At 43.2% G+C, this 16,106-nt stretch overlaps 1 protein-coding gene across 4 annotated transcripts in view; it reads left to right on the top strand.

The window, feature by feature from the left end:
* The window catches only part of BLNK (B cell linker), a 162,852-nt gene that overhangs the window by 36,367 nt on the left and 110,379 nt on the right, over nucleotides 1-16,106 (top strand). For all 4 annotated transcript variants that reach the window (XM_025213280.1, XM_006031607.3, XM_014523655.2 and 1 more), the window contains one exon: nucleotides 8,736-8,782. In XM_025213280.1, the coding sequence (XP_025069065.1) occupies nucleotides 8,736-8,782 (47 nt within the window). The remainder of the gene's footprint in view (nucleotides 1-8,735; nucleotides 8,783-16,106) is intronic.

A 16,106-nucleotide genomic window follows, 5' to 3' on the forward strand; every position in this document is an offset into this window, starting at 1 on the left:
GCCGCTGCATGCACCCCAGAAGGGCATAGGTGGGTATGTGCCCCCCTGGATTTGCACAGGACAGGCAGTGTGGGCTGCAGCTGTGGGCTGTGGCTGAGGCTGTGCTGGGCTCTTCCTGGTGGGGGGTGGTCCAGGCTATGCTCGGGGTGAGGGGTGGCAGCGCTGGGAGGTGGGACTATGGTGGGGGGCTACAGTGAAATTTGGGATGGCTGCAGCCCCACCTATAACCCCTCTCCCAGCGCTGCTGCTGCCCAGCCCAAGCGCAGCCCGGCCCAACCCCCACCAGGAAGAGCCTGGCACTACCTCAGCCCCAGCCTGCAGCTGCAGCCTGCCCTGCCCCACTCCATGCAGATCTGGGGGCACACCCCCCCCATGCCTTCCTGGGGTGCATGCAGCAGTGGGAGCTGCCCACCCACCTCACCTTCTCCATGCCCTCCAAATGAGCTGCAACTCCATCTGGATCCCTGTTCCACCCCAGCTGGGCAGCACCTGCCCCAGCCCCAACCCACTCCCTCCTTCACTGCAGGGGGCACTGATCTGCCCCACCCCCATGCCCCTTCCCTCCCTGCTCCCTTTCCACAACAACACACTTACCACCTGCATGCAGCTCTCCAAGCTGCCAGGCTGTGCTCCTTGCTGCCTACATGCTGCACTACAGCTGCGTGCACACATGGGCATTTATCCGCCAAATTATTGGCTACATCAGGCTGATTTCTGATGCAGTCAGTTTTCTTTATATCAGTGCCAATCTGATATCAGATCAATGTATCTGTGCACCTCTGTTTCTAAGCAGTTATATTCTTAAAAAGAACTAGGGATTCACATTTATGTGGACCACAATAAAATAGTATTGCTACCTACGCAGCAGAAAATTTACTTTTCACTGTGATTATCCATCTTATCTGCCCTTCTGGACACTAATGCTTGGGAATATTATGTTTGGCTGATTATTTGAGCCTTTATGAATTTCTGATGTAGATTACACAGGGGAACAACATGGCATGATGGGTACCTCTCACCCTTATTGATCCCATCAGCATGATGTATGCCTTTTTAGAAGCTAGGATTCCAAAATGGACCCAAGAATCTCCAACTTTTAGATATCCAATTATGTCAGACACCTCACCAAAAAGCCAGAGTTCACCTCTCTATCTGTGGATTCATCAAATCAGGAGACCCTGAGGATTAAGTTATGATAGCCATTTAGCAACAGAAAAGGCCAGAACTCTCAGTACTGTCAGGTCATAGCAAGGACAGCAGCATAGAGACATCACTCAGGGGTCAGGTGCTGAGACCTTACCAAGAAGTGCACTATGTTTACAAAGCAGAGTCATGAGAATCCCTGTCACCTACTCCCAGACAATGACTGGCCTTTTACAAGCTTCCAATGGACGTATACTATTCTTCTAAAGTGCTACTTGTACCTGCTGTCACTTTCAGGTGGTACATGTGCTTAGTAAGCTGCTCCTCCATGGGCGTGCTAGTATACCGGTGCTGTTGAAAATGAGCCAAACACATAGCTGAAGAACAGCTCCATTTGGAAAAAACATGCCATCCCAAATAACCCCTCTTCAGGGACATCTGAACTTTTAGGAACTGATAAAACAAAACACCCCTCGATAAGTTCTCAGCTAGGAATTCCTGAACCCCAGGCAAGCAGTGGAAGTTTAAGCTAAGAAATGCCCACTCCTAGAGCTTCTGGCAACCACAGTGGGCAGGGGACTGATGAACCTTCCACACAGAATAAAGTGTGCTTGCTACTTCAGGGTATAGAAGGTTGTAGCTGTGTTGGTCTAAGGACATAGGCAGATAAGGTTCTTTGGGTAAATCTGATTTTTCTTAGACCAACTCAAATAGTTGGAAAAATTCTTCTTAGCTAAGAATTTTTCTTAGAGAAGAATTTTTCCAACTATTTGAGTTTGTCTAATAAAATATACCAGATTTACCCAAAGAACCTTGCCTGCCTTGCTACTTCAAGCAGCTAGAGGGAGCTTGTGTTCCTCATATAAACTTTGTTTTGATAAACTACTAACTATAACTCTCCCTGCTACCTTACTAGGGAAGAAGAGGAGGTCAGGAGAATGAAGAAGCAGGGAGGAAACAAAAAAGCAATAGTAAATTCCTAAAGTAGAGAATCATTAAGACATTATCCATAGCCACTGGAGTTCAATAATTATTCTTCAGTGAAAATGCTGTCTATGGGGAAAGAAATCACAATACACATTTGTAATGACAGGGAAAACTATTTCAGAGATACATTTCAAATCACTCCAGTTTATACACTGCTCTATGCTGTCCTTTCACAACATCTGATGAAGTGAACTCAAGTTTACAAAAAGCTTATGCTGTATATATATCTTATTTAGTTTGTCTATGAGATGTATTTCTACCAAACCTGTATTTCCCCTTACATTGTATGATAACCAGTTTCTGTTCATTCCACTACTTTGTGTAACTAACAGTAACAAAAGGCAAGAATCCACAAAATTCACCTGAAGGGTGACAGAAAAGCTAGTCACACATTCTTATTTCTTGGTAGTAAATTTGACCCCATAATGAAACAATTATTTCATGTTCATTTTTCATTAATAGCATGAAAAGCATATCCTAATGACTAACAAATATAAAATGGTAATTAAAACACATTTACCCTAATGAACTATTTTCATTATCTTAGTGTAACTAATGAGAACTAAAAGCTGATTGCTTTCACAGCACCAAGGCACTACTCATAACATTGCTGTTTTATGTAATAGCTAAAGCACCAAGCTCCTGTTGTGAAAAATTAAAACCTGGGCACTGATCTGACCTGTTTGGGGTTGGGGGGGGAGAGGGGTTCACTTTTTTTAAGTCTGTATTAAGGATAATATGGTGTCGATTTACCCTGTTTAAAGGCTCACTGATACTTTACCATGAAGTCTTTTGACAACAGTCTCCAGTTTCTCTGTAGTTCCTCATTGTGCAGCCTTCAGCTGAACTCCTTCCAGGAAAGAAATTATTTTAACTTCTTTGCCATGTACATTCATTTGCAGTATGTTCCAAACCTTGCTGGTATGAGTCACAACCAATACATATTATAAGCTCTAAAACTTGCAACAACAGAAGCAGTAAATAATGAAAACTTGGGAGAATGAGTCATCTTTTCCTGCAAACTATCATGTGATTTCATGAATTCTGAGTCTGCATGGTGTTTTCTAATTTATTCTAAATAAGAGCTGTCCAACTGGCTGCCTGCAGGTGACATCTGATCCTCAAAGGGTTAACTTGACTCAAACTTCCTCCCTCCCCACCCTCTGGGTCCTAGTCCAGGTGCTACTCTCCCCATCACTCTCCTGCTGCTTTTGCCTGAGTCTCCAGGCTCCCCCTCCAGCTTCTGCTTCCTTCCCCTGTCCAAGCCCCTAGGAGCAAAATGGTGCCATATAGCTGGTGGAACTGAGAGCGCCCATATCTGGGGGGCTCAGGGGGCACAGTACTTGCAAAGCCCAGCCACTCAGAAGTTGGACAGCCAGATAGCTGCAACCTTCAGCTATGATCAGCAGCGTATACAGCATGTTCACCTACAAAAGGTGAACACGCCAAGCAAGCTAAGAAGAGATGGGCATCAGCTGGAATCACAAATTACAATCCCCTCAAACTTTGAAAGGGTTTAGATTAGAACTTCAAAACTCAGTTGAGGGACCAAACTGAGTCCAAAGCATTCCCAGACATCAGTGGCGCATTAATGCCTGGGCCTGCGGTGCCCCTGCCAATCAGGGGCCCCATGGGAAAAATCTCTAATGCTACCAACGAGAGGGGTCCCACTCCCAGCGGCAGTGCCCCGATGCAGGGGGCCCAATCCCAGGAGGTCCCAATCCAGCGGCACCTGGTGAGGTGTTGAGGATCATGAGGCGCAGCCCAGCGCACTCCAGAGAGTAGCACAGCTCAGCCACAGGGCAGGCGAAGGGCCAGAGCAGTTCGGTCTTGTGGAACCTGGCCCAGCCTGCAGCCTCGCCTGCGCCACCACCACCACCAGTCCAGGCCTGATCCCAGCCCCGATCCCTGCGCCTCCCACATTGGAGAACAGCCACTGCAGGTTGTCTCTGATGGCCGCTGAATCAGGTGGGGGGTTCTATTAGGGTAGGGGGAGCCTCCAATGGGGTATGGGGAGCCTCCAATTTTATGTTTGCCCAGGGCCCTAATAAATCTTAATCTGCTAATGCCAAACATGGGTAAAGTTCAGAGCTAAATGTCAATTTCTACATGTACATCTGAGAAAGATAGATTAAAAGAGAGAATTGTCTCCTTGGTTGTTTCACCTGTAGTATTAGCTGACATCTCAGTGAATCTGCCATGACTTCATGCAGTTCTTTGAGGCACTAATATGCCCCCAAATTAAATGACCTTTGCTGAGGATGATGGCTGAAGAAAAGAAAGACTATTAGTTGCAATTTACATGCAGTTTTGCCTTAGGGATTTTCATATGCAATTTCTGATCAAATGGAATACTGTTTTTGTGGTGAAAGAGGAGTGATTAACAACTAAGTATATAAAGATGCGAGGCCTTCTCTCTCTTCAGTGCTTAGAAGAGTGCTTTCCAACCTTTCCCTCAGCATGACCCCATTTAAACGTTGGAAATTTTTTGCAACCCCAAAATGATGCAGACAAGATCAATACCCCCTCCCCCTGAGGACAGCATGGCCAGAGCAGAGCCCGTGGTGGGGGAAGATGCTGGCTGCCCGTTGTGGGCTCGGGTCTCCCTGCCCTGCTGCTCTCCCCCCCAGGGGCCTCCATGGCCCAGCAGGCAGGACCCAGCCCACAGCCCCAGGCCTGCCCCACTCCTTCCCTCCCTCACCATGGGGGCCGCAATCTGTGCTCCCTCCACAATAGACTTACCTGGAGGGAGTGTGGGAGCTGCTCTCCATACTGCCTGGCTGCCACATGCATGTGTCCGTGTGCACACACACGGTTCCCCAACCTGACTGCCCTTCTCCCACTCCCCCCAGCTCCAACCAGCAACTTGCAGGCTGGAACTCTGCCAGTCTGCAAAGGGAACCTGCCATTTCCTGCTTTTTTCGGTGATTTTCATCATAATCAGTAAACACTGTCGAGTGTCTTCACAGTCCCATTTCTTATTGTTACAACCCCAAATGGGCTAACAACCCCAAGGTTGGGAACTGCTGGCTTAGAAGATTAAGTACCAGAAAATAATGGCTAACTTAGACTAACTACCTTCCTCTACTGCTGTGAGCCACCGCTTTACAACGAGGAGTTGAGGGCCCATTAGTTGCTGACTAAACTTAAAAATGTTCAACTGTGCAATATGTCAATAAGATAGCTAGATATGTTTTTTAAAGTTCCACAGGAATTTTCTAATTTCCAGATCTGGCATATCATCTGCTAATTACTGTGCACACTATGTGCAGATAGGCAGCTGCTTTTTGTTACAGTATAATTATAGGATAAGTATTACAAACAAAGGGTTTTCTCTTGTCTGAAATGGCACATTTTCCCAACAAATATCAAATAACTTAATGAAATGCAGACAGACACTTGAATTTAAATATAGGTTGAGAAAATGTGCTTCGGTTGGGATTCTGCTTGTGCTTCACTTGATGTGTTCATTTCATTTGATTATTGCAGCGTAGTTTTATCACTTTAAGCATAGGTGCTTGTATGTATGTGTCTGTAATATCAAAGGACCAAATGAAAAAGACAAATGGAATCACTTGTTTTTCTTGCATTCAAAGTGGCAAATTGAAACCAATTATCATAGAATCATAGAAGTAGGGTCGGAAGGGACCTTGTAGATCTTCAAGTCCGACCCCCTGCCTGGGCAGGAGAGAAACTGGGCTCAAATGACCCCAGCCAGGTAGGCATCAAGCCGCTTCTTAAAGACCCCCAGGGTAGGAGCCAGAACCACTTCCCTTGGAAGTTGGTTCCAGATCCTAGCCGCCCTAACTGTGAAGTAGTTCTTACGGATGTCTAATCTAAACCTACTCTCCAACAACTTGTGGCCGTTATTCCTTGTTATCCCTGGGGGCGCTGGGGGGAAACAAGGTCTCCCCCAAACCCTTCTGGTCCCCCCTAGTGAGTTTATAGATGGTCACCAGGTCCCCCCTCAGCCTTCTTGTGAAGGCTGAACAGGTTCAGGTCCCGTAACCTCTCATTGTAGGGTCTGCCCTGCTGTCCCCGGATCATGTGGGTGGCCCTCCTCTGGACCCTCTCAATGTTGTCCACATCCCTCTTGAAGTGCGGCGCCCAGAACTGGACACAGTACTCCAGCTGTGGCCTGACCAGCATCGCGTAGAGGGGGAGGATCACCTCCTTGAACCTACTTGAGATGCAGCTCAACTGCATATAATCAGGTCAACTGTGCTGCAATAAAGTCAGTATTGCTGAAGCCACTGGAGTTTGACCAACTTATTCCAGCACAGGGGTGGGCAAAATATAGCCTGCGCCAGTCACTTTCATCTGGCATGTGGTACCCCACAACGAATTGTACCCCACCCAGCCCTTCTGCCCAGGAGGGTGGGAGCAAGGTTGCCCACATTTTCAACCCCCCAACATACCCTATTGCTCCACTTCCACTCTCTTGGGAGGAAGGGCTCTGCCCAGCCAACAGCAGCTTCTGGGTGGGGTTCCTGCTGCAGCCACCCCATGGGAACCTGCTTGGATTCCTGGAAGTCCAGCTCATTTGGGGCAGCAGGTAGGGAAGTAGCGGTGCTGGTGGGAGGTGTGGGGTGGAGTTGCAGCTGGGAGGAAACGTAGAGTTCAGCATGGAGCCTGCACCCAGATGTACAGCAGGAGCACAGAGTTCAGCTGGGCAGGGTGTGGGTGTGAGGGCGAGGGGTGTAGGGACCCTGGTACACTCCCCCATGGCATGCAGCCCCCTCTGCCAGCAGCAGCAGCAGGCAGAGAGATCAGGGAGCTTGTGCCCAGTACAGGTGCTCAGTGGGGCGTGGCTCCAGCCAGCGCTGCATGCAGTGGGAGAGAGCACTGCCTCTATTGCCAGGGCTCTGCATCATGCACCTGCAGCTCCAGCACTCGCAAAGCTCCTGTGATAGAGGCAGCCATCGCTGCACTGGGGGCAAGAAGCACAGCCCCAATGCAAGTGACCTGGCCACCTCTATCACAGGGGCTCAGTATGACGCATCTGCAGCTCCCACACTTGCAGCGGGGAAGCCCCATGCTGGACTCCAGGGGGAAGTAGGGGGCAGGCTCCAGCATGGGGCTTCCCCCGCTGCAAGTGTTGGAGCTGCAGGCACATGGTGCGGAGCCCCAGCAATAAAAGCAGCTGGGCAGGCTGCACTCCTGCCCCTCTCTCCCCACACAGCACTGCGCGGAGTTGCACCCCACTGACCACCTGCCCTGACCTCCCTGCCTGCTTCTGCTGCCAGGCAGTGGGGGCTGCATGCCATGGGAGGAGTTGGTGGGGGGTCCGGACACACACCCCTCCCTCACACCCCCACACATCTACACCCTGCCCCAGCAACCCCCAATGACATATACATATACCCCAACATACCCTATGCCCCCCTACCCAGCCACACCCTCTCACAACCCCCCACACACTCCCACACACACACACTCTATAAGAGAGACACTTTATTTTTGAGTTATTATGCAATCCCTTCTATATACAGTACACAATCACAAGTCATGACAAATATTTTTTTCTAATAAAATTAAAATATATTATAGTAAATCTTTGACTTCTAGTGTATGATTTGGGTTTTTCTGGTTCTAAGATTGCAACCCCCCACTCCCAAAAGGAGTATGGGGGGGCAGCAAGGGGAGGGACTTCTGGTGGCAAAGGTCAGGGGTTAGGGGACAGGCCTTCCAGTCCCAATGTAGTGACCAGGGGCTGGGGAAACTGTCAAGGGGCGGGCTACCTACACAGCCCTGACAGCTCGCCAAAACTTGTTAAGCAGCCCTCCACTTGAAATATTTGCCCACCCCTGCTCCAGAGTATCAACTATAAGAAAAAACTTACTTCAAAACATAAATTGACTTTCTTTTAGATATATTTTCCTTCTTCCAGTTCCTGCATATAACATTTTTTTCCATCTGCTGTCTTCCTCTTTTGTGAATACATAGAATTGTGGATATAATTATTCACTTCCTCTAAGTCACATATTTGCACTCCAAGGTAGCCAAGTAACAGCAAGCATGGAAATTATACCAGCAATTTTGCACTGCAAAAAAAAGTATATATTCCTTGAAAAGCTACAAAGAATGACAGAAACTTGTTAAGGTCAGGTTGTAAATTTGACTTCAAGTTCTGCCACTCATTTCCTACCCCAATGAAAAACTGAGTGTGAAGAATCACAGAAAAGTGTTGCAAGAGTATGATGGTTTAGTCTCCCATCAATATTTAATCATAATTTCCACTAATTTCAGTAAAAGTTTGAGAAGCCAGAAAAATGTATCTGGAAAGTGTGATAGAACTGGAAAGGAGAAATAACAAACAAGAGAGCTTGTCTGTCTTTTTAAGAATGATTCATTAACCAGTGCACTTTAACCTGAGACATTCTAGGTTAAATTCCTAACTATATTGTATTTTAGAATGCTAGTAATAAAAAGTTAAGCTTTAACTCAGATTAGATGGCTGTGTAAATGCATGAACAGGCTAATTTTAAAATAAGTCACTGCTTAACACAATTAAGAATATAATTCAGTCTATACATTGATCCCCATTTAAATTAACTTTTAATTTTGCAGTTTTCTTGAGATTGTCTTTTTCTCTCTCGTTTCAGAATATAACTGACTATGAGCTGAACAGATTCAACATAATGCACCAGCCGTAAGTCTCTCATGTCTTTCTGCTTCCTCACGAACATGAGTTTACTAATGTTCTACTGTATACTGTCATTCATTTTGTTGATAAATGGGTTGATGCTAAGAACTGTAAACTTCTGTTCACCAAACAGCTATAGACTGTAAGCAATTAGTGTTTTACTCAACAGAAAGGTGGTAAAATATTCACCAGAACTGAGGCCCAGAGTAGCTAAAAATATAGTTTCTCTTATTCTTGCAACAATTATTCTCATGTAATACGATACTCTTTTAACAGTGTAATCAGGTTTAAAACAGTATAATTTCCCAACATTAGGAAAAAGGCAAATTTAACTTTATCAACTTTTCTGGAACCCAAAAGCATGGTACAGTTTGCACTATAGGGGACTACATATTCAGATGAACGATTCTCACATTTAGACACCTATTTAGGTGGCCAGATTTTCAACAAAACTCAGTAAATAACATGCATTGAAAATACACTGGGAGCTACTGGCTGCACAGTCCTTTTGAATATATGTCGTTATTTAATTATGTGAGTAAGGGAGTTCTTTTGTCAATCTGACCTTGAGATTTGAAAATCATGCAAACTTGGCAGCAGTTACATTGTTCGGATAATAATCCATTGTATGCACAGACTGCAGGTAAATAATCAGTTCAGGGAAGCAAAGGTCACAGAGAGGAAAGCATATGATATTTTGCTATGTACTATCTGTTCTGTATAAAACAAGGATCACTTTCATAAAATCAGGTCCAAATTCAAACTACTCAAGTTTTCATTTTGGCCTGTTTTGCAGTCAATTTCAATCTACCTTCTTTGACACTAGCTAGTTCTCACAGGATTAGTAATGACCTTAGAGAGTCTATGTCACTTAATCATATCTGAGGCAAGCTACTAATGACCCCAAAGTGATACTATTTAATAGCTACGTAAAATGAGTGAGAGTTCTTCATTCACTTCCTGGTGAATGAATGTTATCCAAATCTCATGTGGTCCAATATTTATAGGCAATGTCTCATGTTAACATTTTAAATAGTTGGAAAAAAAAATCAGCAAGCTTTTGGATTTTAAAACCCTTCATCAGGCTGAGGAAGTCTCTGCAGTTGGTGTGTGCTCTTCCTGAATGAATTCCAGGAAGAACACACACCAGCCTGACGAAGGGTTTTTAAACCTGAAAGCTTGCTAAAAAAAAATTTCCCAACTATTTAAGTTGGTCTAATAAAAGATATCAGATTCACCCAAAGAAACTCATCTGCCTATGTCCTGAGACCAACACGGATACAACCTACACCTATGTTAACATTTGACATTTAAATATCCTTCTGAATGCTGTTTGTAATATAAAATTATGATACAAACAACTGTGATGATAAAGTTGTAAAACTTTTTCACACACTTAAGGTATAGCAATTAAAATCCTGTTAAGGTAAAAACTTTAATATTTGGGAGATTATTTTTCTTGGATGCATTTTAACTGCTGGTCCCCAACTTTGAGTAGCCTATGGACCATAATGCCAAGCAAATAACACTGCAAGTATCATCATACTTTGCTTTCCCTATTAAATATATTTTAATTTCTTGTAGCTATGAGCTGTTTGTTGCCCATAGCCTATGGTTTAGGGACAATGGAAGTACTTTCTCATGTGAAACAATGATATCAAGAAGTGTATTTCATTAACTGATAAAATGCATTCAGCTGTGATGAAGCAAGATGCTGTATTTCACCCCATGGCTTTTTATGCCTGGTTATTTTTTCCCTTCTTTCATAAAACACTAATGCCAGTCTGTTTTTAAAAAAAAGCTGAGTTTCAAAATCCCCCTCTATTGATGAGTCTTGTTTTTTTCCCCATCACACTTGTATTCCTACTGATAAAGACTTGGATGAAAAAGAAAGTTAATATTATCATAGGCTCGTATTAATAATTAACTAGATGAATAAGGAAATGTCAGAGGACCATCTTGCAAATAAATTAAGTATAATGAAGTGCCATTTTGACAGTAGAGGATATTAATAATGTAAAGCTGACTGAAACCATGACCTTTTTTTCTATGACATGTATGGGTCTGATCCACTACATAGTGAAAGTCAATAGAATCCTTTGATTTGCCATCAGGGATTGACTCTCATTGATGTGACCTTTTAATCATCCAATTGTCTAATTGTAAGTAGAAGAACATAAACTTTTCTGTAATGTCAATGCTGTCATCGAGTCCAGGACAAAAACTCCAAAATGGACTTCACTTTGTATGAAAAAAGTTTAAGTCCTGATTTCTGAAGAAGAAGTAAACAAGATCAATGTTATGATGTAGATATATATATATTACGATTTTCTGAATTCTTCTTTATAAAATTACTTCTTTAAAAGAACACTTTAGACTTTAATTCATTATTCATTTTAAACAAGAGCTATTAAAATATTATTCTTTGCTTTTTATAAAAGGCGAATGCATCCCTAACAACTTGCAGAGGGTAAAAGTGAAAGAAATTATTTGTAGTCATAAAACTGGCCAAAAATTTGTAAACTTAATTAAGCAATATAACAAGCTAATACCCTGTGGGCAATAGAGGAACTATAGTGGCTATATTCCATCACTGGGCTCTGAATTTTCATTCCTCCTATAGAACTGCATGTCTTAACTGGCTAAACTGACACAAGGATCATATGAGTTGGAAAATAGGGACAGAACAATTGCCAGATAAAATCAGACTAGTAATCCAATCTTGTATTCTCCTTCTAATGATGGCCAATGCCAGATGCTTAGGGTAAGATGTCTATTTTAAGGTTTCTTGCAGCTATGGAATACCCTGCTGAAAAGGAATGTTCCTTTCTAACTCCCATTAAATAGAAGTTGGCTGTCCTGAAATACACCCCCTGTTGGTTTTTAATCTTTATTATTGTGACTCTAAATATTCTAATTATCTGCATAACTGGAAAGATATTGAAATTAGAAAGCCAAAAGCAGTCTAAAGGCTAAAGTTCATAGTCATTCTAAATTGTACTGCCACCTTGCATCTGACAAATTAGCCAGAATCAGACTCCATCAACATGTGGAGGAAAGTCCCAGTAATCCCCTGGTTGCTGCAGAAAGTACTGGTACACACTAATAGACAACTCAACTACCATTAGCATTTTACACTCCACAAATGAGAAGGCAATTCAAACTCTCTCACCTCAACAGGCTGGGATCTGTCCAAAGTTTCCAAATGCAGATGGTATTCTGAAGAGCATTTCCCTGGGAAAGGTCTATAACATCCCAGCTATTGTGGTCACAAGCAGATTTAGTCACTTCTGAAATTTATTCAAGGAAAAAGATAACCAGAACAGCACAGTACTCTCAGGTGCTGCATCCAGACAAGAGTGAATGTTTGGTTCCCCAGGAACAAGTAGCAGCAGCACACCGTGCACCACTGCTACTTGTCACCGGGGAACACCCATGCCATTCACACTTTGACATGTGACAAGTTACCCTGGGGGCAGTACAGGAGGCTGGGGCCAGCACTGTGCTGGCCCCAGCAACCTTACCTGGGGTCCTGGGGGCATCCTGGGGCTGCAACAGTGGTGATCCTGCTGGGTGGAGCCTGGCTGGCAGCCACAGTGCAGCTCCGGGTGGCCCAGCTCCGCTTTCCAGGGGCACATGCTTCCCATGCACGCACTTCTCCATTTTTCTTTTTCATGGTTTTTTTTTTACCCCTGGATATTCTGGATAACCTGTGGGGGGAAAAATGAAGCAGTGCATGCCTGGGCCACGTGCCCTTGCAGCACAGAGAACACCTGACTGTGCAATATGTGGTGCTGCAGACATGTTTGCAACACCACAAACCATACAACTGCACTCGTCTGGACGTGACCAAGGATGTTATCTAAGACAGAAAGGAAGTCATATCAAAATAGCCTTAGCAGCATTCTGAAGAATCTTACCTTATTCTTTCTGAAAATGCTTACTTAGTTTTGTTCAAAAGGCAATGTAAGGGAGTTTGTGAAACTCACAGCTGCCAAACTGACGTATGAGTCTTAGGTATAATTGAGTGCTTCATATCCATAATTTGGAAGTAAATCTTGAGAAAGAGAGACATAATTATAGTTTAATTAAGCAGGGTATAGATAGTTCAAGGCTTGCAATGTCAGGTATTTATACAGACACTATATTAAAATATGCCTCATTTACTCATATTTCATGTTCCCAGGAATAATTACATTGGAAGACCTTTGTCATATATAATACAACTAGGGATGGGGTGCAGTCAGGATCTTTCCAACAAGAGCCCCCTGCCATTGTGGTATAAACATGCTCTAAATTAGATCTGAAATGTCATGTCTTGGTTTTATCTCATTTACATATAATAACACTGCATATATCTCAGTCATTGTACAATAGATGAACAAATTAATAGCACATAATTAAAAGGCCTTCTAATTATAATGTGGGTAGTGTCTGGATTATTTTTTGCAATAATCATCCACCACTTTTCACAGTGGTGATTTATAGTTGTCATCAGCTTATAAAATAACTAAACAGTTTTGGTATCCAAAAGTAGATACTTTAAAGTTAAGACTGATTTACAAATTAGTTTCTAACTTTTCTTTTTTGGTTATTTATATATTTTTTAAACAAACTAATATGGGGATGAAATTTTCCAAGATTTCTTCACCTGGAAGATGTCGGGGCCGAGGGGCTGTGGCCAGCAGCCCGGGCACGTGGGCCAGGGAAAAGTGGTCGGCACGGCGAACTAGAATTAGACATGGACGCGTAGAGGTTGATTAAAGATTAGTTTACTTACACCGTAGGTGGTCACGGTGCAGGCAGGAAAACTTTCTTTAGTTGCAGTTACAGACAGACACGTGGAGTTTGCTAGGCTCCACAACACGAACTTGAACAAGACCCACAGAAAACTCGAGCCTCTTGTAACAAACCGGACAGAGCTCTGGATACACACACACGGAGTTTGCTAGGCTCCGTGGACCGACCGAAAGCGCGCAGGGTGGGGTACGTCGAGGGATCAGGCGGCGACGGGGAGAGGCTAGAGGTTGATCAGGCTCCTGTACCCTCCTTTAAGGCACACGCGGAGTTTGTTAGGCTCCACAGTGAGCTTAGAGTTCTTCACAAGATGGATGTGAAGTTCTCCTCCTCCAACTTGGGCGGAAACTGCTCAAGCCTCTTATACGGCTAGCAAGCCAATCGCTAGCCGCCACGTGGGAATAATTTAGAAACAGCCAATAGTGGGGTACAAATTTACATACGGGTGGCGGGAACTCCTTTGCACCGGGGTTTTCTCTATGCAACTGAGAATTGCACCGTGCAAAGAAAGCTCCATGTGGCGGGAAATAATTCTGCAGTGCCGAAGTGCACACACAGTCATACCCTTTGGGTCATGACAGAAGAGATGAGGAAAATGTGAATTGGAAAAGCCAGTATATCAGCTACATCATGTATTTTCCCCATGTGTTCCATGGGAAATATTTGCACCTGCATAACTGGGGCTATGTCAGTACTATAAACTTAGCAGTGATGCCATGCTTCAGTACAAAAGTTAACATTTTCAGTTTCTTGACTGAATACTTGCTTTCTACATTCTACTTCAGCTTTACCATTAGGATTAGTACTTCATAGCACAGGAAATGGTACTACACCATTTGGATGAGTGTGAAATTGAGCCCTTTATAAGCAATATAAGTTTAAAAATGTTTTGTATTGGTACTTTTGAGTACTGCCAATTTTAAATGAGTAGTAATTGTACAGAAAACTTGCAACTTTCCACATTTGCACTTTCTTCCCAATGAAGGCTTCAAGCTGAGAAGCATTCTGTAACTAGTGCTTTCTATCATGATAATTAGTAAGTAAGCAAAGTTTACCCCTCTCATAAGCACATCTATATTATAATGGATTTTAAATTACCATATTGCTTCAAAATGCTAGTGCTGACTCAGACACACAGTTGTACAATTTTAAACATGCAGATTCTGTTGCCTTGCTTTTCTTAATTTCCCTGTGTAGTTTCAACAGTACTTGCAAAATCTTTGATTTATCCTGTTGATGAAAATGAACAGTGCCACAGAAAATTGTGTTTAAGGTTTAGATTATTTTTCCTAATATAGCTCCCTCCCAAATAATAAAAATAACACCTAATATAGCCTGCAAGAAGTCTTTTGTATTTTTGCATAATAAACATCTTATCTGGGTTCTGCCTTAGCTGCTAACATAGACTATACAGCAATATAAATGCTTCAAAGGAAACAGGTTCCATATATTAAACTGATAATTTTGCCTTAACCTCACTTCAGTTTCCCCAAAAGCTGAAATCCTCCTTTGCAAGATCTTCACTGCAGCCAAGGAGCCCATGGTACCCCTTAGTTAGTACCTTTAATCTTTCATCCAAAAAGTAAGGTAAAAAAGAGTCTTATTTGCAAATTACTCCTAACATATAATATAGGAATTAAGCAATACTAAAGAAAATTGATTAAGATCAAAAGGGGGGTGAATGACTCAGTGCACCAAGGTTACGGTAGTTTGTATGTTTGGGTCTGCTACATAGTAGGCAAGGATGTCTCCTGAGGAAGAACAACTTACATTAAAAAACCTTGTCTAACTTTATCTCAGCTACTTAGTTAGTTCAATAAAAGTTATCACCCTAAGAAATCCTTGCCTCAGTGCACCAAAACAGCTTGCATGGCCATGAACCAAGAGCACTGTCTACCTCGGTTACTTCCCTTGCCTCAGCTACCCAACTGTTGTGATACAAAGCGCTCTGTGGAGGAGGGGATGCCCACCAAACATACTTTAATTCTCCAACAGCTGAAAAACAAAATGATCCTAACCAGAAATTTCTATAACATTTCCCAGTGCATAAGAATCAGCCCAGACTTCCCTCCAAAAAAAACAAACAGCCATTTTTAAATTTTAGTTCATTTTTATTACTCTTAGGTTTGGGTAAGTTATTGGAGGAGGGAGGTGTCTATATTTTGAGTGGCTTGATTGGTGCCAGAAAGTAAGTATGCCAACCCATAGACTATGTCATCAGAGACATTGTGGCTTAGATGCCAAACATAGAAAATAGCTTTGCAATGATGTGCCTACTTACTTATGTAAGTGACTTTATGAGGTTTGCCCCTCAGTAACTTCCATTGTGGCTGCTCATTCCCATTGTTGAATCTGCACTTTGAAACATTTGTTTCAATGCCTTCCTTTTTGCACCTTTGAAGTCCTATCCATTAATACCTAAGGACACCTATACATGTACATTGAGTCTGTTCCAATGTTCTGTAATCACAGTGCATCAGAGCACATGATAATTACCGTACACCAGCAGACTCCAGCATCATGTGCTGAAAAA

The sequence above is a fragment of the Alligator sinensis genome, unplaced genomic scaffold (assembly GCF_000455745.1).
Source record: "Alligator sinensis unplaced genomic scaffold, ASM45574v1 scaffold472_1, whole genome shotgun sequence".
Lineage (NCBI taxonomy): Eukaryota > Metazoa > Chordata > Crocodylia > Alligatoridae > Alligator > Alligator sinensis.